This window comes from Leptidea sinapis, chromosome 6 (assembly GCF_905404315.1).
Source record: "Leptidea sinapis chromosome 6, ilLepSina1.1, whole genome shotgun sequence".
NCBI lineage: Eukaryota > Metazoa > Arthropoda > Insecta > Lepidoptera > Pieridae > Leptidea > Leptidea sinapis.
The window spans coordinates 8,949,347-8,975,698 of NC_066270.1; the positions used below are offsets into that span (position 1 = coordinate 8,949,347).

At 34.4% G+C, this 26,352-nt stretch overlaps 2 protein-coding genes across 2 annotated transcripts; one reads left to right on the plus strand and one right to left on the minus strand.

Annotated features, from left to right (window-relative positions):
• Positions 1 to 1,696: 1,696 nt before the first annotated feature.
• LOC126965024 (hyccin) lies at positions 1,697 to 10,022 on the minus strand. The gene is made up of 8 exons (XM_050808447.1): positions 9,749 to 10,022; positions 9,438 to 9,660; positions 7,705 to 7,870; positions 7,244 to 7,338; positions 6,700 to 6,917; positions 4,855 to 5,102; positions 3,942 to 4,058; positions 1,697 to 2,686 (listed from the first exon to the last, which is right to left on the minus strand). The coding sequence occupies exons 2-8, from the start codon at positions 9,627 to 9,629 to the stop codon at positions 2,199 to 2,201; spliced, it is 1,524 nt and encodes a 507-aa protein (XP_050664404.1). The 5' UTR covers positions 9,630 to 9,660; positions 9,749 to 10,022; the 3' UTR covers positions 1,697 to 2,198.
• Positions 10,023 to 10,412: 390 nt separating this feature from the next.
• On the plus strand, positions 10,413 to 21,010 carry LOC126965038 (Golgi reassembly-stacking protein 2). Its single transcript, XM_050808466.1, has 5 exons — positions 10,413 to 10,579; positions 10,664 to 10,948; positions 11,033 to 11,350; positions 12,006 to 12,255; positions 19,912 to 21,010. The coding sequence occupies exons 1-5, from the start codon at positions 10,517 to 10,519 to the stop codon at positions 20,295 to 20,297; spliced, it is 1,302 nt and encodes a 433-aa protein (XP_050664423.1). The 5' UTR covers positions 10,413 to 10,516; the 3' UTR covers positions 20,298 to 21,010.
• Positions 21,011 to 26,352: the final 5,342 nt, after the last annotated feature.

Genomic DNA, 26,352 nt, shown 5'->3' on the forward strand with positions numbered 1-26,352 from the left:
AGTATCACACTTTTCAAATTACACTTTTTTCTTAACTATAGAAGGTAGAGATTTAAGATTAAAAACGTTTTGTTGCAAATTTTAAAGGTTTTAATTCTTAGAAACTAAAGTTATACATTAGTAACATTTTTAACTTAAAAAAAGATAAAACAATGAAAATAGACATTTTTAGTTTAGTGTAAAAAAATTCAACTGAAATGTATTACATGTTATTTAATTTTTAATAACTAGTATTGCCTCCTCGAGCTCTGATTACAGCTTCGAGCCGGTTTGGCATACTGAACACTAGGTTTCGGAGCCGATGTTGGGGAATATTCTCCCATTCTTCTACCAGGGCCTACTTTAGTGCCCTTAGGGTAGTAGGTGGTGGTCTGCGATTTCTGACTAGCCTCCCAAGCTCATCCCAGGCGTGTTCAATCGGCTTGAGATCAGGACTTCTTGATGGCCAAGCCATCACGCTGATACCGACCTCCTGAATATACTCTTGTACGATATGAGCCGTGTATGGCCGGGCATTATCGATCCATCACCCATATTTGCTAAATACGGCCCTGCATACTTATTGAGAAACTCTTGAGCATATCTTTGCCCAGTGAGGGTGCTATTTTCTATGTTCTCTCTCATTCATTCGTTCTCAGTGGGATGAATATGAATTCATCCCACTGCATGTGTTCACGGGCGTATCGCAGTCTCGCTACTCGATGCTGTCTCTCGAATTTTGAGCCACTCGCTGGTCTTCGGGGTTTCAAATTTGCTTCAGCAAGTCTTCTTCTCACTGTACTGTCACTAATGTAGTCCCTCCGGGTCTGAAGTAGCTGTTGCTGGACTTCAACTGCATTTTGGTGACGATTACTTAACACAGTGGAAATAATATAACGATCTTCTCGGGCACTGGTACACTTGGGTCTCGCCATTACAAGGTCTCCTCAGATGGTGTCCAGTCTCTTCGTACTTTCGCTTTACCTTCTGGACCGTTCGTACCGTCACACCCACCATTCTTGCAGTGCGACGCATACTGATGCCTAGTTCCAGAAAAGCCATGATCCTAGCACATTCTTCAACTGAAAGAGGCATGATAAATAAATGTTGTGCTTTTTAGCATAAATTTTTAAAACAAGACCTATCGATCTTGAAAACAGAAAGAAAAATGTGAATGGTAAAATTGTAATTCGGAAACGTCCACTTTGAAAAAGGAATGGTTTTGTTTTTGAAGTTTTTTTTCAGCCAATTCTTAAAAGAAGGTAAAGTTTTTATGTACAAAATTAAATTCTCTTTGGAGTCCTTTTTATTTCGAAAGTATATCTTGTGAACTTAAAACGTTATCCCAATTTTAAAAATGTGATACTTACTTTTGAAGGCCAGTGTATTTTTAAAAACTGGAGTAAACGCAGAAATGTATAGACATAGCAGTCGAAGCTTAATATGGTGTCATTTGTGGCATGTGCCATATTTCGGCTTTGATTTTATATGAGGTCCATTGTCTATATGTATAGATCGTCATTGTGGCTATAATATAATACTATGACTAACAATAGGAAATAATTTGTGTTACTGGTATCCCCCGTAACTGCACACACACTAGCTTAAAGGTGCTTCTGCACTTGTTAATATCACGCCGAGGAGTCCTTTTTTTTATTCGTCCGTCTTATACTTAAACAAATATAATTCACGAGGTTTCAAAGCTAAAAGCAGCAACTAATTTTAATATTTATTTAAACTTGATACAAATTAATTTAAGATATAACATTTGCTTTCACCATTAAATACATTTTTAAGTAACAAACAGTAACATCAAATTTGTCTTTAATATAGAATATGACAAGTGTTACGTTTGTAACATGAAATATTATGAATATATGAGCCAGCACCTACAAAATAAAAAGGAAGCCGCAATCACAAATAATACAACTATATCCCAACATGTGATTAATCAAATATGCACTAAATGCAAGTAGATTATTTTTTGGAGTATATACTTCAACAGAGGAATGACAACAGCTTTGCTGACATAGGCAACAAAAGTTAAATTTTGTGTTGTGGCGGGAAGAACTTCAACACATCATGGTTTACATTAATAACAACATGTTCTTGTAGGAATTAGTAAGTTTCTTGTGAACCTAGCCATAACATAATAGAAGACCTATTGTGACCTTCCGAGACAACACCAAATACATAATACTTTTACAAATGATTGTAAATTACACTGAACTGACTTGCATCCCTGCAATTCGAGAACTTGTTTCTGTGTCCAGTGAATCCGTTGTAACTTGAGACCTTGAGTCTGATGTTTCAGTGCTGTTAAGCACCGAGGTCATAGATATTTCATCTTTTTGACTCCCACTACCATCATGTGAATCTGTTGTTTTTTGCTGAGCCTCTACCATACTATCACCACCTCCACTAATCGTACCCCAAATGCTTTTAGAAGACTCCTTCAATGTTATTTTCTTCTCTGTTGAAGAAGATTCCTTTAATGTTACTTTCTTTTCTGCTATTTTATCTTTAGAATCCTTCGGTTTTTTGCCCAGAACAGGGAAGGCGCTGGTGAGTTTTGGTTTAGAGTTTCGTCCGGCAATTCCTCTTTGTATATGTGTAGCACTTTCAGCCTCGACTTCTTCTGATATTGCTGTCAGTATATCTGTTGTATCAGGTGCTACTGCTTGTCCGGGTTGTATTGGAATGTCATCTGTAAAATTATTCATTTATGTGAGAATATTTGTGATACCATAGAAAATATAAATGATACACAGCTAGTGTATCGCGTTTTTGTCACAATTATGCTTAGGTCTGCTACATAGGTGCAGTCGCGATTAGCTGTTTTCTATGACATGTAATTTCAATCGTTACGAAACATGTTACCAATAATATTAGAAAAATACATAACAGTTTTACCGCACTCTCCAGTGCTAAATAGTCAATTAAATTGTATACACCTTGAAAAAGTTGGACTCACAAGGTCACAAATGTGGAAATTCTGCGCCGCGTCAATCAAAAACGCGAACTCATGCAAACCATCCAGATGATGAAAGTCGCATATTTGGGGCACGTGCTTAGGCAGGAGAGTTACGAACTTCTACAACTCATCATGACGGGAAAAGTTGCCGGAAGAAGAGGCGTAGGTCGCAGAAAAAAGTCTTGGCTGTGCAACATCCGAGAGTGGACTGGCATCGCGAGTGCGGCAGAACTATTTCGCCTCGCGAAGGACAAAAAATTAAAATTACAAAGCTGACTGCCAACCTTCGCTAGTCGGAGAGGACGCGAAGAAGAAGAATGAGAAAGTGATGGTAGTTGCATATAAATGTAAGACCTATTACAAAGATGTGAGAGCGCTAAATATAGGAATTGGAACTAGATGGAAAAATATGTGTTCTGATTTTGACATTTTAAATATTAATTATTTATGTGTTCTACGTATGTGACAGAAACAGATCTAGCTCTTCACGGATTAATGTACTAAAATGCAAAAAAGCAGTTGACGGAAGAAATGAGCGAAATCCTAAAAAGTTTACCTTGAAAAATTAAATTTAGCAACTAGTAGTGTATATTATATGACGATTGGAGATTTAAGAGATTTTTTTTAAGTCCTGGTCGTCATGGAAACACCGCAGAAGGAAGCTCACTCTACAGCTTAGTCGTATGTGAAAGAAAGTTCCTTGAAAACCGCACTGTGGAGGAACGCCACACATGCATGTGGTGGGGATGATATCCTAACTTGTGGCGTGTCGTGCGCAGGTGGGATTCGGCGGCAGGAATCAGGTGAAACAGCTCTTCGGAACACTCCACGTGATAAATGCGGCAGAAGACACACAATAATGAAGCGACGTCTCTACGCAACGCCAATTTATCTAGATCTTCACAGAGCACTTAGTCCTCGACAATTCTAGCACATTTCAAATGTAAATCTGAGTTAAATATAAGTTGACCCGAAGATGTCACGTTACCTGGTAATTTTTTAGTACGAAAAGATGCGTTTGTAATCATTGATTTGGACATTGTGACAGTTGTTGTGGCGGGGGAGAGTGCCACACTTATGCCCATTGGTCCATCACATGGTTGACCTGCAATGTAAAAGCAAATGGTAGCTGTAAGTAGCCCTTACATTAGATCCAAATACTCTAGCTTAAAATATAATAACTAATTTAGTTAGTGTTTTACTACTATTATGAGCAGAAAAGACTTATTGAGAGACATCCTATTCTTTGTTATCAACAACATTTTCCTCTTGAATCACTGTTACTTAATAAAAATGATTGAGTATGACTCTCTACATATAAAACAATCGCCAATGCCACTAGAATATGCATACCTAGCTATTTTTTTTGGCAATGGGGCGTGAAGTTTACAAAGCTAAATTAATGTGCAAATTCACAAGACTCATATATGACTGTGAAATCCATAGGAAACTTTTTGCTGATTGTTGGAGTAAGATTGATAGCCGATGCTTCCTGCACAACAGATAAATTAAACTGCCATTGTGGGGAAAATTGGTGCCTTTACCCATTCGCCCCTCTATTGAAAATTATTTGATTGTTCATTCAATCACAACCAGACAAAGGAAACGGTTTTTTCCATTATGTCCTATCCAAGTTGAAGACCACGCGAAATTCGGCTGAATAAAGTATCGAAAATAACATAAATGGAAATATAAAAAGAAACTAACTGACTGATTTTTTAATATAAAATTCAAACTGCAGTGTGTTGTGACTTGTTATTTCACTCAGAAGGTCCTAAAATAATGTTTTGTTTTAATTATTCTGATAGTAATAAAAGCAATTTATCTATTATAATTTTATGTATTATATTAACATTTAGGGCCACAGCAATAGACTTTTAAATAGAAAATAATAGGTTTACCTGAAGGATTATTTTTTAACGAATTAATGACAGCACTGGTGACCAGCATAACCTCCGGCAGTAGTTCATATTGTGCCCTTTGATCAATATCCTTAATAGCTTGAAAGGCAAGAGTGTAAAATTCATTAAACATAGAAAAATAAGCACCCTCAATCATTTCCAGTAGAAAATTTGATGAAACAGGAACTCTTTGTATAGGCTTACTCTTAGGTGTTCCTTGTTTTTTATAAAACCCTTGATTCACTATTCTAGAAGAAAAAAAACAGAATATTAAATGCATATTTAATTAAACCAGTGAGATATGAAATGAAAGGAGTGTAATATTCCTTCAGTACATACAGATTCTGTAGTTATGCCGTTTAGTATGATTTGATTGGATAACAGGTGCTATTATTTTAACTTGATTGTCTGGCGTTACATCCTCGAGGACTCTTTCATGGACGAGCCGTGGGAACGAATGGTACGTACCATACATATAGCACTCACAGCTATACTATCGAAATCTTACGCGAAGAAGTGCTGCCGGCACTGATAACCGACGTTGAATACACAGTAAACAGTCGATCGCTGACACATATTTCCATCAGCCCTGAAGACCTATATACACTAGCACCCAATCAACTTCTATTTCGTGGATGAGGACGTGAGCCATAATGAGCAAGACAACATCTACAGGTCTACGTGGCAAGCTGCTCTGAGGCTACCGGATCTCTAGTCAAAGAAAAAAAATGCTTTTAAATTTGTCCGTGACCACAGATTCACGTCAGCTGTTGAGGTGAATGCTAGAGCAACAAGACAGCCGCATAGACTGGTTTTGAAACATTGTTCGAACCAAACTGTCAAATAAAATGTTTATACCAAAACTCTTTAAATGGCTGATTGAAAATAATTTTTATAGATTCAATGAATATGTGTATATCACTAATTTATAGTGTTAAGTTTTTGCATGCTTTTAATATAAGCTGGATAGAGGACAAATTGTAATATTTAAGACCTGGACATAACCTATTCCAAAGCAAAATAAATAATTTTATTGTATTTGATTTCAAAACCTCATGGAAATGACGGTTCAGCTGAACCATGGTGCAAGGGAGTCCTAGTTATGTATCCTATTCTAGACAGTGTAGTACATGTGGTGGATGTCCGGATTAAAGGAATAATGTCGCTGTCACCATGAGTCCGCACCAATAGATAAGATAGGGTCAAACAGCTGGAGAGATGTGCGGTACAACAATGAATAATTATCTTAAATTTGTGTACTTAAGTAATCTATATACATAAAAAAGAATTGCTGTTCGTTAGTCTCGCTAAAACTCGAGAACGACAGGACCGATTTGGCTAATTTAGGTCTTGAATTCATTGTGGAAGTCCAGGGAAGGTTTAAAAGTGAATAAATGGTGAAAAATGCTGCTAAATTAAATAAAAACAACAAATTTGTTTTTCCTTTGATGTGTCCATACTATAATTTCTATGAGAGAATTTATTGACACATGGTTTGACAGTTCTGCTGTGAAACAATTTCTTAACGACAGCAGGGTGCATATTTTACGAAGTAATTCTTGATGTTATGATATATTACTGACAAATTCATATAAAAACATTATTTTATTTATTATATACAGAACAACGTCTGTCGGGTCAGCTAGTTAATTATAAATAAGCACTTCTTCTTGTGTTCTTTACAGAGCAACAACTAATGTACACAAGCATACAACTGTATTTTAATGGGCAGGCTGTGTCATTTACCATCAGATGAATGTCATACTCATCTCTTCTTCTAAAAAAAAACACATAAGAATACAAGTGTATAAATTTTATAAATAAGTTATATAGTTAAAATTATACCTTGATGCTGCGATGCAAAAATGCCTTAAGGATAACTTTGGCAATAGGCTGAGTTGACAGTTGTAAATAAATAACAAAGCAGCCATTACTTTTAAACGATTCTGTGCATTTAAAATGTCAACTTGTGGTAGGGGACCCCAGCTCACAAGTTTTGTATTGCATTCTTCCCACCTCCGCAGTGATGCCTCAGTCAAAAATTGTGATCCCAAACTTAAAGGCTGCAATTTTTTTAAATTTAAGTATATACTATGATAAACTACTTTTTTTTTGTTATGAAAATAAGGGACAAGACGAGCAGGACGTTCAGCTGATGGTAATTGATACGCCCTGCCCATTACAATGCAGTGCCGCTCAGGATTCTTGAAACCCCAAAAATTCTGAGCGGCACTACAACTGCGCTCGTCACGAGACACGAAACACAGTAATGCTTACACATTACTGCTTCACGGCAGAAATAGGCGACGTTGTGGTACCCATAATCTAGCCGGCATCCTGTGCAAAGGAGCCTCCCACTTGCGTAACAATTACTTAATTTATCAATTACCTCGTGATAGATGGACGATTGTGCAAGGGATGGTAATCGGAATGACACAACTTTCGGTTTTCCATTTTCGTCTACAACCTCAAAGTTATATACACCTACAACATAATGTCACTGTTGTTATAAGAGATTAATGAAAATTTATTGAATTAGGCGTTACTTTGCGGAAATCCAAAATTATACAAATGATTTAAGTTTTCTTTGGAGTTAATTCCGCCAATATTTGTTTTTAAAACAATTCGACACGTGTATCGCCTCTACACGAGGCATCCTCAGGACGCGCTGTCTCGCCAAAATCTGGCACGAGACTGAGTCTTGTGTCGTGTAAAGGCGAAACACGTGTCGAATTGTTTTAAAAACAAATATTGGCGGAATTAACACTAAAGAAAACTTAAATCATTTGTATAAGAGATTGATGATCAAAACAGGATATTTTGCCACTATTATTATTCTTATATACATACCAATGAGTAGAGTTTCTATACATCTCACTGCTTTTGAGTTTCCAACTGCAATCGAGCTTAAATAGTTGTTAATGAGAGTTGGAATGAATTGTAATGTAAATCTTTGTAGTTCAACTTCTTTAGATCTATAGAAGCTAAATAACTGTATGCAGACATTCTCAAGTAACTGAAAATAAAATTATATGAAAATCAATGAAAGCAATATTGTGTTCCAAATTTAATAAATCTAATATATACAATTCTCATGTCATGGTGTTAAACTTTGAACTCTCATGAAATTTTGAGTGCATATTGGGTACGTCTGAGAATCGGACAACATCTATTTTTCATCCCCCTAAATGTAAAGGGTTGTAAACGATTTTTTTTTTATGGAATAGGAGGACAAACGAGCGTACGGGTCACCTGGTGTTAAGTGATCACCGCCGCCCACACTCTCCTGCAACACCAGAGGAATCACAAGAGCGTTGCCGGCCTTTAAGGAAGGTGTACTTAGGATTATTATTTTGACATTTTTTTTTAATTTGTTTGATTATGAGTCAACATTAAAAAATACATACAACTTCAAATTTTCACCCATCTATGATCAACAGTTACTTTTGTATCGCGATTTTAATATTTATAGAATAAGCAGGTGAGGTTAGATCGGAGTGAACCATCAGGTAGCCACTGCTACTCTGTATGATAGCTAATATATTTTTAGTAGATGGATACAGTTTAAATTTCCTATAGCCTTTACAAATGGCCCAATACGGGCCAGAAAGTGGCCAATTGGTCATTGAACACACATTTCACAAAATTTTTCAACACTCTTTTGAAAGAAATTAATTGATGGTTATGAAGCATATAGAGACATTGGTAATAAAAAATAATGGAGAGTGGTTCTCAGACTTGTGTGCTTGTGAGTAATTTAATGTGTAAACTCTTTCACTACAGTTATTAATTAATAAATAATATTGACACACTTTTGACACAAATTATCTTGCCCCAAATTAAGCATATAAAGCCTGTGTTATGGGTTCAAGACAATGATATATTTAATACAATATACTTACTTAAACATACATAAATTTATATAAACATACATAAATACATTTAAACATCCATGACTCAGAAACAAACATCCATATCCATCATATAAATGCTTGCACCTACCGGGATTCGAACCCGGAACCTCTAGCTTAGTAGGTAGGGTTGCGAACCACTCGGCTATACAGGTCGACAAACAAGTTGAAACTTGATTAACCAGACTAATTGTTGTTGCTAGGTGTTGGGATAAACGAATGTGTGTTTAAAGAAAAGCAGTATTTATATATACACATAGTACATAATGTTGTGTTTATTAAAAACAAAAAATACATATCTATCATACAGTTATGTATATTAAGAAGATATTCTGTTTTCAAATTTCTTTATTTTATTGTTTTCCACTTATGTATGTACTGACATACTTTCTTAGATTACATACATACATACTAAAAAAAATACTGCAGCCAAGGGTGTAGCAAGGATCTTGTTTTGGGGCTGCATAGACAAACCAAGTATATATAGTACAATTATATAAAATTACCAGTAAATAGCAGAGCTCATTTTTTATATAAAATATAATAAACCATATAATGCAGGACTTAATAATTTGATGGAATTTTCATCTTTTTGATCTTATTAATGATCTTACTAAATTTATGATGGAACATTACTAACACTAGCTCACTAACAATACCACACTTGTTTACCTCTTCATCAATATCTTGGGTCCCACTTAAGTAGTCATTAAGTTCTTCTTCTTCTTTAAAGAACAAATTAAAGATAGCTGTAGCAATTTCATGATTATGCTCATGTTCTGCTGCAAAACTTTTTATTTCATTTTCTTGTAATGCTGTATACTCATTTAACCATTCTCTAATCAATTGTCTCAAATCAGACATTATTTTAGTAAATTATTCTAATAATTGAAACCTGTAAAATATTTTTAAACAAACCTCGTTATAATAAGTGGATATTTATGATGATTAAATTCAAAATATAGGGTAAGAAAGATCAGTACCTGCTGTTTATATATGACAAAGTATTCTCTAAAATAATAATTTATTATCCAAAATTACTTTTGTAACCATAGTTAATTACGTATCACTTTCCATCTATAAGACAACACTCTACATATTCATCACTGCACATATGATTTTTATTAGATTATGACTAGGATATGCTACAAAATATACAAAAACATTATATAGCTAAACGAATTTTTATTTTGGATTTCTTTTTGCTACATGTCTGTAAATATGTAGGATGAGGATGAACACATCTGACACAGAGAATTTAAATTAAACACTACCTTCAACATCTGACAAGTGACATCTTCCAAAGTTCAATTCTAAGGTTCAAATAGGTAGGTATTAGCGGCTCGGGGTGCTAGTACCTATGTATTAGGCAAAAATTCATTATTTGTTCTATTCCTTCTGTTGAAGGGATATCCACCGCAAACTTAAGCTTAGAATATGTATTTGATCAGTTTTAACGAATTTCTTTACAGCGTAACTTTACGGTACTGACGATCCATTTCATCCAAGATCGGTGAATCTATTTAATTATTTTCCTACTGTCTGTGGATTCTATGGAAGACACATCACAAAATATCATGATCAATATCAAAAAAGAGACATCTGCCAAGTGCCACTGCCACGTAAATATGTCATTGCCATTGTCAATGTTATGACATTTGGATTTTAGAATTTCCATCGTACTGCAGAGCAAAACATAAGCTCTTAATTTATTTAATGTTTTAAAACATTTACTGTATATTGTGATCCCAATGGGATCTTCTCAGAGTCTAGGAGTGCCGGGAGGCGGATCCGAGGGATACCATGTTCTGCGAGTGAGTAGTGTTTCGAAGCATCCGGTTTTAAATTTTAACACAATGTTTTGTGCTATTAAACGGTCCACGTCAATATTATTGCAGGTTCAAGACGGATCCCCTGGTCAAAAAGCTAATCTAGAACCATTTTTCGACTTTATTGTGGCCATAGATAATATAAGATTAGACCAAGACAATGATACCTTGAAGGAAATACTTAAGAAAAATACTGACAACACCATTAAGATGCTTGTGTACAGCAGTAAAACTCAGTCAGTCAGAGAAGTGATGATAACACCTAATGCAAGTTGGGGTGGTGAAGGTCTAATAGGTGTTAGTATACGGTTTTGTTCTTTTGAAGGAGCCACAGAAAATGTATGGCACATTTTGGTGAGTACTTCTTAGTAATATTTTACATAATTGAATTGTTCTTATAAGATTTTTAGAAAATTGTGTATTTATAATGCTTTTCAGGAAGTACACCCATCTTCACCTGCTGAATTAGCAGGCTTAAGACCTTTCACAGATTATATAATTGGTGCAGATTCCGTGATGCATGAAAGTGAAGATCTATATACATTAATAGAGGCACATGAAGGAAGACCATTAAAATTATATGTTTATAATGTATCTGAGGATCTTTGCAGAGAGGTTGTGATCACTCCAAATCATAACTGGGGTGGTGAAGGCAGTCTTGGATGTGGTATAGGCTATGGATACCTTCATAGGATTCCAATTCGGAATGGGCAAAATCTTACACAACCTAATGAAATTAGCCAACCAAGTCTGATGGTATGTATAATTGTCAACAGTATTATTTGTTTTGCAAATAAAGAAAAAACAAAAGAAGCTTATTTAATTCAACTGATGAGAAATATAATCTGTATTACTGTATACATCCATAGACCATCTGTTTGTCCTTAAAATATAACTCAACAATAAATTTTCATGAAAATTTGTTGTAAGAATAAGTGATTGCACAAACGATGGTCTTTTATGTTGGAATTTATTTCTTATGATTACCATAAGTTACTACTTTTAAATGTTTTTCTCTTGCATGTGGTCTGAATGCACTTGGATAGTGAAAACACAGCTTTCATCAATAACTATGGTTGCAAACAGGGGTTCATTCTTATTCATCCAGTGAGCTCCAGATGCTTGGTGTTAGATCCATTACGGTTGGGCAAAAATTCATAAAATACATTTTTAGTCATTAACACAGAATGTCCAAGAGTTAAAAAAATATTATATAATACAATATAAAGTGAACATAATTCAGTGTTTAAAACATGATGGATCTATAAATATACTTAGCTGAATTATTTGCAGTACAACCTTTTCCAATATCAAACTTTGAAAAATTTCTGTATAGAGAATAAATTGAATGACACCAAACATGTACATAAATTTGATTCCATATTTAATTGGCAATTAATTTTATATTCAGGTTCATCCGCATGGCAATGCATCATCTCCAAAACAAGAAATAATTGCAACAGCTACTCCAACTCCTGTTGAACAACAAGTGATGGCTGCACCTCAGTTCCTGTCAGGAGTGCCAATGGTAAACCCTGGAACAGTTCCACCCACTCCTGCTAGCACTGCGCCGACAGTTCCATTGCAAGAGCCTGTGGTTATTGAACCCGCACTATCTCAAGGAACATCTATTGTATCTAGTATGGCTACATATTCTACCAGTAAGTATACTTCTCTATATTAATAATAATTTTAATGGTACATACACCCTGTAAAATCTATACCACTATTATAAAGAGGAAATATTTGATTGTTTGTTTGTTTGCATTGAATAGGCTCCAAAACTACTGAAACGATTTGAAAAATGTTGGGACGCTACACTATTCCTGGGTAGACATAGGGCTATATTATATTTTCAAAAAATTAGGGATTCTTACTAAAACTCCAATAATGTAACCCAAGGTATAAAAAAATACCTAAAATATTCTTTACATTGTGTGTGCTGCGAAAACTTTTGATGATAGAAAAAAAAATATGCTACAATTTTGCAGAACACGTTATTTTTACGAAAAGTGTCGCAACAGCTTATATCATAAGACTAGTATTCTTTTATTTTAAAATATTAAATGGAAATGCCTCTACTTTGTGCTCAGTCCTGTGTGTAAGTGGACAAAGTCGAGGGGTATCAGCTAGTATTGAATAAAATGACTAAAAGAAATATTCTTCCTTACTTCTGATGTTTAATATACAAATTTTGTATGTGCCTAAATTGTCTCACATCATATGAATGACATATGACCCATAAGCAAGCTGATACAACCTGCTCAACTGTAATAATTTTGCATATTAAGAAATAGACTTGAGATGTTGTTATTCCAAATGTAATAAAATGTTTATTAATATGACAACCAATATAGTCCAGTGGTGACCCTAACATTTCGCATATGATTGGTTTATTCGGACGTATGTTTATCGCGTTTATTTCCAAGGTTGCCTGACATTTGGAAAACTTCAGAATTATCATTGTTTTGACAGTGTTGTCAATGATGTAGTCAACTTTTTGCATACTCTTGGTTTATTCTCAGGTATAACTTTATACCAAGTTTCTTTGTAAGCCGATTAAGTTTTAGCTACGCCAGTCTCCCAACTTTTTTTTTTTATTTACTAGCTGACCCCGTAAACGTATTCCCATATAAAGTAATAAAAAAATTTTTGGGGTGTAAAAAGTAGATGCAACGTAGTAAGTAAAGTAAGTAAAAGTAGATTCTCAGACCTACCAAATTTATCGTACTACAATTATTGTCAGTATTGATCCATTGCCATATTGCAACTCTATAGCGGATTTGTGGATGGAACAGAATAATATAAAAATCGCGATACAAAAATAGGGGTTGTTCGTAGAGGGTTGAAAATTTAGGGTTGTATGTATTTTTTAATGTTGTATCATAAAAAAATAAAAACAAAAAAATTACGTCCAAATTATAAAAAAAAAAATTAGGGGTGGACCCTTAACATTTAGGGGGATGAAAAATAGATAGTAGCTGATTCTCAGACCTACTGAATATGCATATAAACTTTGGTAAAAATCGTAAAAGCTGTTTCGGAGGAGTAAGGTAACTAGCATTGTGACACGAAAATTTTATTTATAAGATTTATTGATTTTAAAGGAACAAAATCAACTCCTTGTGGAATTTACACACGTGAAGAGTTTTGTTAGCTGTGTGAGAACTTTATGAGAGAGTTTCTTATGGATGTCTGTTGTTGTCGATCATATTCAAATCAACTTGTTCTTTCAATTTCTTATTCTCATTAATTCTCAGCATTTTCCGAATTGGTTAAATGGTAAAACTAATTAATAATTTAAGACATTCATAACAGTCATTTCCTTGACTAACGAATATAGTGAATTCAATTTGATTTGTTCTTTAGAGATCTAACTCTTGTTGGTAAAAAAAGTTGGTCATTGAAAACGTATCCTTTTAGTAGCGAAAATAGTTATCAAAAACAATGTTTTATGGACAATTATTGCAGCCATATTAAATATTCTTCCCACTGAAAAAAAAACTTAAGTTCGCCGACGATATGCAAATTTATTATGATAAGAATTCAGTTTTACACATCAGTTGCCACAGGTAGATTAAAATTAATTTGAAATACTGTAAAATATTATTAAAAACGTTAATATCTTTACAATAAACTTGTCTCGGACTATACGATACGTCATTCGTACGGTTAGCTCAGTTGCAAGAGAAGAGAGAAATTTTATTTGTGTATTTCAGAGTTCTTATACTACTACTGCAGAGAATGTAATCAGATATGTTTTCCGTTAAGGCAGCGATCCTTAAACCTTTCATGTATTGTATGTGTGAAATTTGTTGCAACACGTTAACCAGTGGGAGGCTCCTTTGCACAGGATTCCGGGTAGATTATGGCTACCACAACGGTGCCTATTTCGCCGTGAAGCAATAATATGTAAACATTTTTGTATTTCGGTCTGAAGGGCGCCGTAGCTAGTGAAATTACTGGGCAAATGAGACTTAACATCTTATCTCCAGGTGACCGGTGCAATTATAGTGCCGCTCAGAATTTTTATGGTTTTCTAGAAATCTGAGTGGCACTGCATTGCACGTCCTGTGCGTCTCGTCCCTTATTTTTATAAAAAAAAATGCAACGGCCTTTTATTCAAATGAGGTATAATTTGCCTAATTGTCCATATTTTGCAAGTAAGGAAAATTTCATTTCACCATTATAAATATTAAAGCCTTTTATTCAACAATAATGAATACAATTTCTTATATCTAACTTATATAAAATCCAGGTAGTCTTCTGCTGATTGCCAATTGTCATAGAACTCCTCCAACCTTTTCCACTCAGTTCTATGTTAGGCAACCGGGCTCCAGGTCACTCCTGCCAATTAGCCCCGGTCGTCCTCCCATCTTTGGCGGGGTCTTCCCCTGTTTCTTTTGCCATTCCTAGGATACCATTCTGTGGCCTTTTTGTTCCACTTCTCCTTCCCTCAAGTCATACTACTAGTTATATAACATGTTTACTAACTTTTTTTTTTTTATTTATTCATAAAGGCTTACCAACTAAATTATACAAATGATTTAAGTTTTCTTTAGTGCTAATTCCGCCAATATTTGATTTTTAAAACAATTCGACACGTGTTTCGCCTCTACACGAGGCATCCTCAGGACGTGTTGTCTCGCCAAAATCTGGCACGAGACTCATTGAGTCTTGAGTCCTGAGGATGCCTGATTTTTTTATTGAAAAGAGCGCAAAAAAAAAGAATGCTGGGAGAGTTTCTTGCGCCGCTTCTTCTCTCTCAGAGCGCCATTTGTTTCCGAAGCGGTAGTAGTATCTAGTAGTATAAGAAATGACATCAAAAAGAATTCTAAAGGAATCAATTTTGAGAAAATTAATGCCTTTTATGCCTTTTTATGCCTTTATGCCTCGTGTAGAGGCGAAACACGTGGCGAATTGTTTTAAAAAACAAATATTGGCGGAATTAACACTAAAGAAAACTTAAATCATTTGTATAATTATGGATTTCCGCAAGGTGGCGCCTAATTCAATAAATTTTACCAACTAAATACAATTTATTAACTTATGCACTAAGAATTAAACAAATATAATAAAATAGTTTAAATGTATTTAAATTATAGGTAGGCACAACATTACTATAAAAAATACATGTGATATTTTAAAATCTAAAATCTATAAATTTTGGAGAGCAATATAAATTTGTTTTTTAAAATTAAGAAAGTTTGAAAAGAAGATATCAGTGTTTTCATCTATATTAAAAATACAATTATATAATTGTAACATTAGCTGTAGAGGAGAGTTTAAGCCATAATTACTTTGGTGGAATTTAATGTGCATTTGGGAAAAAGTACTAAGCTGACAATTGAAGGCAGGCACATGCAAACCGATTTGTGATAAAAGCGAAGGACAGTATTACTTTTAATTTTTTTTATCGTTCTTTAGATACGTTTCGGCATTCTATTGATTACTGCTTACTAGCGGTACAAAATTCTTTTAAATTTATGTTGCTTCTTCCGTAGCTATCTTTTTTTCTTTTTCTACTTGATAAGTAAATAATTATGAACGACAATTGTGATAACAAACTAATATTACAATCAGACATCGATAAACTAATTACTTCTTAATGGTTTGTTGGTGGCTACACAAATTACTAAAAAAATATAATTGTTTCTAGTAAAAAGTTATAAGTAAATAAATGTAATCTCAATTACAGTATTGTAATTAAATGTTACCTAACAAAATTATTATGTGATTTATTGGCGCTCATAATTAGAGATGGGCCGAATATTCGTTTTATATTCGGTATTCGGCATATTCGGCAGCTTTACCGAATATTCGGCTGAATCACCTAATATTCGGCAAAGTGATACTCAAACTTTTTACTGTTATTGACCCGTGTATTATCATGATTTGAGTGTACAGTGTAATGAGGTAAGTATTTTAGAGTATAGCTTTCTGTTTTTGTCGTCACTGAAGCTTTATTTTCAATTAAAGTAGGTTGGTAAAAAGATAATAACTTAGTGCAAAATATAGGTATCGACTATCTAGCTGTTTTGGGATTATGCTGCTGTGTAAACTCTTTAGAATAATATATTATAATCAGGTCTTAATTGAAGGAAAATAAATGTATTCGGTAAAACTTTTACCGAACCGAATATTCGGCCGAATGTTCGTATTCGGTGAAACCCATGTTCGGCCCATCACTACTCATAATGTATGCATATGCAATTATATTTAGAAGCAAATGTTTTGAGTTTTCTTGAGTGTTATTTTCGCCAATATTCGTCTTCAAACAATTCGACACGTGACTGTCTCCTGCGGTGGAATTAACACTTTGGAGGATTATGGATTTCCGCAAAATAACGCCTCCTTCAATTAATATTTAGAAGCTACAACTTAATTTTTTTTTCTTGTTCTATATAATCAGAAAGTATCCGTTTTATAAAAAAAATAATATACAAATTTTAGACAATGCCATAGCCTGTCTAGGCGGCCAGTGAGGGTATTGCCGATATTAAAATCGCGATACAAAAGTAACTGTTGATCGTAGATGGGTGAAAATTTGAATTTGTTTGTATTTTTTAATGCTGACTCATAATCAAAATTTAAAAAAAAAATGTCAATAAAGTAAAAAAAAAATTCGTGTAATGAAAAATAGATGTCCGATTCTCAGACCTACCCAATATGCACTCAAAATTTCATGAGAATCGGTCAAGTCGTTTCGGAGGAGTTCATAGTTTAACACCATGACACGAGAATTTTATATATTAGATATATCGTGAGTACCTACTCGTCATAATAATTACAATTTTAATGCTCCGTGATGATAATAGTTTATTAAAACATATAATATTTCAAATATGTTCACATTAACATTCATATCTTAATATTTTCTTAATTATACTTTAAGTGGCTCGGCTTTTTAACCGACTTCAAAAAAGGAGGAGGTTCTCAATTAGTCGGTATTTTTTTTTATGTTTGTTACCTCAAATCGTATTCTAGTTACGATTATTGTAATTTTTGGAGTCGGTGTCATCCAAGATAGGTTTGTTACTACATACATAGTTATAGGTGAGATGTGCTTGAGTTGTGAGGAGGTGAGAGACGAGAGCGGGTTGCAGCGGAAGGACACCGATTCCAAAAATTACAATAATCGTAATTACAATAAGATGAATTTATAAGATTGTATTTAAATACGCAATTATTTTTATACTTTTTAGTGCACATTATATCTATTGTTTTGGAATTGTGTTTTTGAAGGCGGTTGTTTTTTTTGTTAAATTTTTTATATCAAACATTCACGTGTGACATAAGTTATTAACAAACTGAATGAAGTAATAAACGTAGATACATAGGCAAAAAACAAAATCATTAAATTAATGTAGTTTAACGTAGAAACCGTATTTCACGTTCTTGTGAGATAGTGAAATATCGTGAAGCGTTCTTGTGAGCTATGAATGACAGGTAGCCTAATCCCCACTTATCAGGGCACGGGTTAATAAGAATATACAATCAAGGTAAATGAAAACTTAAAAAAGCAGCACACAAACTGTAATTATATCATCCACGTAAACAAAAATTTTCATAAAAAATGTTCATATAATGAAAAGTACCGGGCCAAACTATGTCAAATATTTATGGGACCATATGGCAAACATTTCGCATCTAATTAATATTATAAATCTCAGCGTAATCGGTGTACATACATAAAAAAATACCGATCTAATTGAGAACCTTCTCTTTTTTGAAGTCGATTAAAGACTATGGGTACTTCAACGGCGCCTATTGCTGCCGTGAAGCATCACGTAAAAGTAATGTGTAAACCATTACTGCGTTTCGGTCTGAAGGGCGCCGTAGCTAGTGAAATTACTGGGCAAATGAGACTTAACATCTTAGTCTCAAGGTGACGAGCGCAATTGTGGTGCCGCTCAGAATTTTTGAGTTTTTCAAGAATCCTGAGCGGCACTGCATTGTAATGGACAGGGCGTACCAATTACCATCAGCTGAACGTCCTGCTCGTCTCGTCCCTTATTATCATAAAAAAAAGACTATATCAAACGCCATTCCATATTTTAGATCCACTAAACCGTTTTAAATCATCAGAATTTTAGAAATTACAAGATTGGCATCCAGTGAGTTTTTGAATGAGTATACGAGTACCTAACACTGATCAAGCGTATATAAATTATCTTAATTTAAAATATGCACAAGTGAACTGACTTTCTTCTAAAATTCGCACTAAAATGCACAATTTATATATTTAACCTATAAACTTCTGAATCAGAAACTGCAATATTATTCGACTGCTGCGTTTAAACTTAAGATTCTTATTTTTTTTTATGTAGTATGGTCGAATAACGACCTCTTCTTCTTCGTCGTCTCTTGACAGAGCGGTCGTGGTCATCACGATGTGAAATCTTTTGGGGCAGATGTAATTCGCCCCACGGGCATTCGCCACTTTTCCCTGCTGGAAGACAGTCTGGTGCACTCGTTCAATGGACCGCCCACAGCAGGCTTAATTTAGTCGGTCCATCGGATGGGCGCCCTATGGTGTCCTCCACTTTGCCCTGCACAACAAGGCGCTCAATGGACTCACGCCCTCACGCACTAGCGCCAGGAGACGACCTCCAGGCGACCGTATGTAAATTGTGATGCTCTTTTTTCGCAACTGAGGCCTTTTACCAAAAAGCATTTGCCTAATTAGCTAAAATGACAGAATAACAATATTTAGTATAATCTTATATATAAAATTCTCGTGTCACAATGTTCGTTCCCGGTCTGAGGTCTGAGAATCGGCCAACATCTATTTTTCATTCCCCTAAAGGTTAAGGGTGGTCCACACGATTTTTTTATTTTTTTTGACATTTTTTTTAATTTGTTTGATTATGAGTCAGCATTAAAAAATACATCCAACTTCAAATTTTCACCCATCTACGATCAACAGTTACTTTTGTATCGCGATTTTAATATCGGCAATACAACGTTTGCTGGGTCAGCTAGTTTAATCTATATATAAGAGATTTCCTCGTATATAGTCACTCATCACGATATCTCTGGAACCATAATACCTAGAGACTTGAAATTTGGTAGGAATATTCTTTTTGCCGAGAAGAGGTCAGCTAAGTACAGATTTTACCAAATTCTACCTGAAAGAGTTTATTTTATAATGAACAGAACAACTAAAATGCACAATTTATATATTCAACCTATAAACTTCTGAATCAGAAACTGCAATATTATTCGACTGCTGCGTTTAAACTTAAGATTTTATTTTATAATGAACAGAACAACTTCTGTCGGGTCAGCTAGTATAGAATAATTTAAATTTCCAGATTTTGCCGATGCAACTCTAACGAACCTGGGCAGTATCCCATCAGTGTCTACGATGCAGCCACCTGCTCCACTGCCTAACTTGCCTGGTATTCCCATGAACCAGCCACAGCCTTATATACCAATAATGCCCAGTTATACCCAGCCCCACGTCCCAACTGCGCCGTCATACCCACAGTCTCAAGAAAATTTAGTGCCAACATTCGATATGAGTAGCTTCAATCAAACACAAATCAACCCCCCGCCATTCTCAAGTGGCCTGCCAGTTGTAACTCCTGTCTCCCTGCCAGGCATGCCACCTATCAACGTTAGTGCCACCCTACCTGTCTCCACTATGCAAGAGATTCATCAACAGCAGATGCAACAGAAACAGGATCTTCTGTCTTAGATAATAATCACTTATAATAACTTAGATCATTTATATGTTTAGATAGACTGTGACAGCTGTGAATAGTTTAAAAAAATTGAGATTGAGAGTTAACCTCTATTTTGGGGAATGCACGCACACTAACACAAAGTGACATACGAATCGCGAGTGTAAGACGTAGCTTGTCACGCACACTAAAGTAATAAACCTGGCCTGTTTTCATCGGTTGTCTAGCAGCAAGAAGCTCTGTCTATACCACGGACTAGTAAAAAATAAGGACTCCGTGTCACCTACATAACAGTGAAGCATCAAAACAAGCCAGTTAACGTGTAAATACATAGCTCCACGCACACACTTACACTAATATAAGCCGATCAGCCGCCATTATGACATCTGCCATCGTCAAGTGCCAACACAAAGTGACATACAAGTCGCGAGTGCAAGAGTAGCTTGAGTAGCCTGTCACGCACACTAAAGTAATAAACTTGGCCTGTTTTCATCGGTTGTCTCTCAGCAAGCGAGGCTCTATCTACACATATAAATTATCTAATAATCTACATAATAAACTGTAAGCGAAGCACAGAATTTCAAATTATCTATTCTATCATGTTGAATATAATAAAATATATTGCAATACAAAAATTGTATTATAATGATGTATGATAGGTCTTAGCATTTATATTATTAAAGAAATTCTATTTTGTTTGTTAATAATAAATTAAAGTGACTTATAATTAGTTTATTTATTATTTTTACTCATATTGTCTCACCTTTTTCAGTTTCATTGAAAAAAAAAAAGCTTAGTATTTAATAGACAATTTGTTATTTTTAAAATGATATCGCTCATTTCTGTGATTATATATATATGATACAAATTGAATTTATAACCATATTGAGCAACAACTAACAATTACCAGTGGGAGGCTCCTTTGCACAACAGCCTATTTCTGCCGTGAAGCAGTTATGTTTGCAGTATGCTAGTGAAATTACTGGGCAAATGAGATTTAACATTCTTATGTCTCAAGACGAGCGCAATTGTAGTGCCGCTCAGAATTTTTGGATTTTTCAAGAATCCTGAGCGGCACTGCATTGGGCAGGGCGTATCAATTACCATCCGCTGAATGACCTGCTCGTCTCGTCCCTTATTTCCATAAAAAAACCTGAGAGTTGAATAAGACATGCCAAGATTTATGATCCATGCGTCACTCGAATGGTTGACTCAGTTGGTAAGAGCGTTCGGACGGAACCAGAGAGGTCGCGGGTATGAGTCCCGCATCGTTCATAATTTTTGGTTAGAAAATTTAATTATTTAATAGATCAAAATACAATACTCGACTCGTATTAATGGTCCAATTAAGAGGATAAGTGCGTAGATCGATAGCCTCTAGGCTCTAGGGACACAGACTCCAATTTCGTATCTAAGGATAACACATTAAGATTTATTTTTAATTTTTTTTTTATGGAATAGGAGGACGAGCGAGCGTACGGGTCACCTGTTGTTAAGTGATCACCGCCGCCCACAATCTCTTGCAACACCAGAGGAATCACAGGAGCGTTGCCGGCCTTTAAGGAAGGTGTACGCGCTTTTTTTGAAGGTCCCATGATTATTTTGCAAACTCAATTTCGACATGAAAATACTACGTACATCACGGGTGTTTGGATGTCGTAAATTCGATGCCTTTCCTGTTTTATTATTGCATCGTTTATATAGGTATCATTATTTGTATGTCCGTCCGTATGTCACAGTCACAATTTTTTCGAAACTATGAGAACTATACTGTTGAAAGTTGTTAAAAAGATGTATTCTATGAACCGCATTAAAATTTTCACACAAAAAAAAATTTTTGGTGGTTCCCCATACTTAGAACTGAAACTCAAAATATTTGTTCATGAGACCCGTACGTGTGGGGTATCTATGGATAGGTGTTCAAAATGATATTGAGGTTTCTAATATCATTTTTTCTAAACTGAATATTACTATTATGTTACTTGCTGCTACGGAACCCTTCATAGGAGAGTCCGACTCGAACTGGTCGCTTTTTTTCTTTATAATGTCATGAAAACCAACAGATAAAAACTGAACCTTACGTAGGTTATGCAAAAAGACTTCTCCGATCTTATAAAGTAGGTATGTGGCTAGTCGGGCCATGAAATACACTCTTTTGCAAAAAAAAAACGGGCACCTTGGTAAATAACCTGTTTCACTGGCATTTTCAGATTAATTCATAATTCTAGGTAGCTTGTATCATTACAATACTTCAAATAAATAACCAAAAAGTAGTTTAACACCAATTTCGTCATTACATTTCGATGGAATTAATGAAACATAATTCCAGAGTCTAAACAGCTAGTTGAGTATCTGTTCATTAAAAAAAAAGCAGACTAAAAAAAAGTTTTTATTAACATAGTAAAAGTAACTACTTTTGATAACTAATTCTAGTAGGCTTCATAAGAGACATAACAGATTTAAGAGAAAATGTATATATTTTAAAATAAAGTCCCAGCTTCTGTTCAGGCATTATCTATAAATAAATTAAAAGGTTTAAAAAAAATGTCTCTTTCGTAAATCCTACTACTCTACAGCTGAATATCTAAGTGATCGAACAGGCTGGGACCAGATTATGAGTATTTTATTGCAATAACAATGACAGTACATTATTATATATTTTATTAAAAAGGGCGCAAAAAGGAATGCTGTGAGAGTTTCTTGCGCTTTCTCTCAGAGCGCCATTTGTTCCCGAAGCGGTGGTAGTGTTTGAAGTGACATCAAAAAGAGTTCTAAAGGAATTTTGAGAAAATAAAAGCCTCTTTTTTTAAAGTTAAGCACACGGCTTATGCCGATTGTTTGTAACTTTAATGAAATCCGAGTATTTTTCATCAGTATTTGAACCAGATAGGCACATGAACGATTCTTTATCAAGTCAGCCTTAATTATCCTCCATTTTCAGTGCACATATCTAAAGAGGATATTTTAAAGAAACTCAATGCATTGGATCCCAACAAAGGAGCTGGGCCTGATGGCATTCCTCCCTACTTTATTAAGCATTGCTCAGAGGCTCTCATAGACCCTCTTTACTTGATTTTTAACAAATCTTTACAAACTGGTGTTTTTCCTCATGTTTGGAAAGAAGCACATATCATACCAATACACAAATCGGGTGACCCTAGCGACTGTACTAATTATAGGCCTATAAGCATCTTATCCAGTTTTGCCAAAATATTAGAGTCCTTAGTTTACGACCACCTATACCACCACTTTATCCCGCATATCACTCAGAAGCAACACGTTTTCTTAAAAGGAAGGTCAACTGCCAGTAACTTGATGGAGTATACAGACTTTATTTGTAGAGCTTTCAACGATCATGGTCAAGTTGACTCTATCTATACTGACTTTCAAAAGGCTTTTGATAGAGTAAATCATAGAATATTGACCTGTAAATTGGAGACTATGGGTGTGCATGGCTGCCTCTTACGTTGGATAAAATCTTATATATCCAATCGTAGTCAATTAGTAGCTCTCTAAAGGGATTCTACTCACGACGAGTCTCTATCATACCCGGCGTCCCTCAGGGATCCCATCTCGGCCCATTGATGTTTATTATATATATTAATGATCTGATCCCTAGGCTAAGAAATGTTTCCCTACTTTATGCGGATGACCTTAAAATTTTTAGTCGAATTAAAACTGTTAGTGACTGTATTGACCTACAATTGGATCTTGATACTCTACTTGATTGGTGTAGTGCTAATAGTATGAGTTTGAATATAAAAAAATGCTCCATAATATCTTTCACTCTTATTAAAAACCCAATTTTGTTTGACTATAAAATTGATAATATGCCACTTGAGCGGAAGTTTGTTTTACGGGATCTAGGTGTTGCTTTTGACTCGAAACTAACTTTTAAATATCAATATGAAGCAATAGCCAAGAAATGTTATAAGCTATCTGGCTTCATATGTAGAGCTACAAAAGAATTCAAGTCACCAAATAGTTTACTGTTACTCTATAAGTCGCTAATCCTGAGCCAAATCGAGTACGCCTCCATTGTCTGGTCACCTCAATATAATACATATACTGATATGCTTGAGTCTATTCAAAGACGTCTTCTTCGCGTATTGACGATTAGGTTTGGTCTAAAAAGGGAGCTAACTACATATGAGGAACGGCTATCTCACTTCAAGTTACTGAGCCTCGAGAGTCGTCGCAAATTGCATGGCGTAACGACTTTATACAAAATACTCGATGGCACAATTTCTACTACCCTCTTGTCGGATATTCATCTAAGGGTTCCCAATCGGTCTTCAAGACATGATCAGCCTTTTATCATTCCGTTCTGCAATAATAACGTGTCCTTCCATAACCCTATCTATAGAATTTGTCGTCAATACAATGCACTACTACTTGAAATCAGTGAAGTACCTGACATCCACAGTTCATCTGTTTGTAAATGGAAATCTAGTTTATATAGATTCCTTAATTAGTTTATTTTTTTTAATCTTAATATTATTACCATAATTATTCACTTCTATTTGTCCAAATATAAATTTTCTCTGTCTTTTTCTTTTGTAATACTACATCACCTAAAGCTAGTTTTAAAATCGCTATTATTGTTGTATTTTCATAGTTATTAATTTATGCTAAACATGCTGAGTACACACCCTCGTGGAGTTGCAGCCTATCTTGTATGTAGCCGATAGTTTTTTTTGTTTATTATGTATTTGTTGTTAATCTGTTGTGTGTACCTATTACATAAATAAAAAAATAAAAAAATATGTTAAAATTTCAGTTATTTCAGTGTCCCGATTTATGAGATACATTCCCGTGGGTTATCCGTCGGGTAACGTTGATAACTTTGCCTAATTCTAACAAACTGGTTTAAGCTGCATATAATACATATTATATACACATGACAATATATATTTATATATATTAACTAACATTATTAGATAGTCAATTACGAAATTTAAAATAAAAAACTACCTACTTTTACAGTTACCAATTAGGTACAAATTACGATATAGATAGTTAAAACGTGGGTAAAACTGTAAAAATACTGAGCGTAAAAATCTTTGAATGTAGTTACATTATTTATCAATTGAATAATATGCGGATTTTCTGCGAGTGCCCTGAGTGTCAATTCAAAAGTGCGATAAATCGATTTTAGTTGTTATTTAGGTATATATAGGTGCTACGCTTGAGAACGGTTAGAATCATTATTCGCTCAATTGCACACCAAATAGACGAGAAATTCAGCTGCTCAAATAAATTTTAAAGAACAAGTATAAGGTACAGTATTCAACTCTTGTTAGTACCTATTTTGCCATGATAACCTTATGGATCACCATTCTGAGCTTTTACCAACAGTCATACCTAGGTGTATGTTTGAATAGAAGTATTCTGAATAGCACAATTTCAAATCTGAAAACAATATGCTAATACAATATGTATATATGGGCGCAAATCGCCACCTACCGTCAATTGTTTGCAACTATTGATATTTATGTTTTAGTTATTCGTTAAAATTAATATATTATTATAGATATATCTGAAATATATAAGATTTAAATACACATAGCTATTTGTAAACATAAAACTGTTATTTATTAAGGTCTAACTAATTTAATAGACACTGTTTTGACTATTTGAATTGATTGTAGATATTTCATGTTTCATTTATTGTTAAAATACTTAATTGAATGTGAAAATGTTCAAATTAAATTGTATTAGAATTAATATCGTTATTCTGTAGCAAACTTTATTATTTTTTGCATTAAGTGTTTCTTAATTGTATTTCGAAATTTGCTTGCAGCGCCATCTTCTTACTTCGTAATGTTTGTTCAAATTAAATGAACAAACTATTATATAAATCATTTGAAGTTATATAAATTCACTAATACATTTATTGAGCTGTATTTAGGAATTATTTTACAATACCTAATTGTATTTGTGTTTTAAAATAAGTTGTATCTACTCTGTTTCATCTATTGTACGGAAGCTATAAATCCGGTTGTTTTATGTAAAGACGGTTCATATCTATTCTAGCAGTTGTGCTTCAATAAACCGAGAAATGCTTAG

Coding starts and splice junctions, on each gene's coding strand:
- LOC126965024 (XM_050808447.1), bottom strand. CDS start 9,629: ATGTCTGATTTGAGACAATTGATTAGAGAATGGTTAAATGAGTATACA. Junction 7,339..7,704: donor TATAGAAACTCTACTCATTG/GTATGTATATAA, acceptor ATTATGTTGTAG/GTGTATATAACTTTGAGGTT. Junction 4,059..4,854: donor GTTAAAAAATAATCCTTCAG/GTAAACCTATTA, acceptor TTTACATTGCAG/GTCAACCATGTGATGGACCA.
- LOC126965038 (XM_050808466.1), top strand. CDS start 10,517: ATGGGATCTTCTCAGAGTCTAGGAGTGCCGGGAGGCGGATCCGAGGGA. Junction 11,351..12,005: donor TTAGCCAACCAAGTCTGATG/GTATGTATAATT, acceptor TTTTATATTCAG/GTTCATCCGCATGGCAATGC. Junction 12,256..19,911: donor TATGGCTACATATTCTACCA/GTAAGTATACTT, acceptor TTAAATTTCCAG/ATTTTGCCGATGCAACTCTA.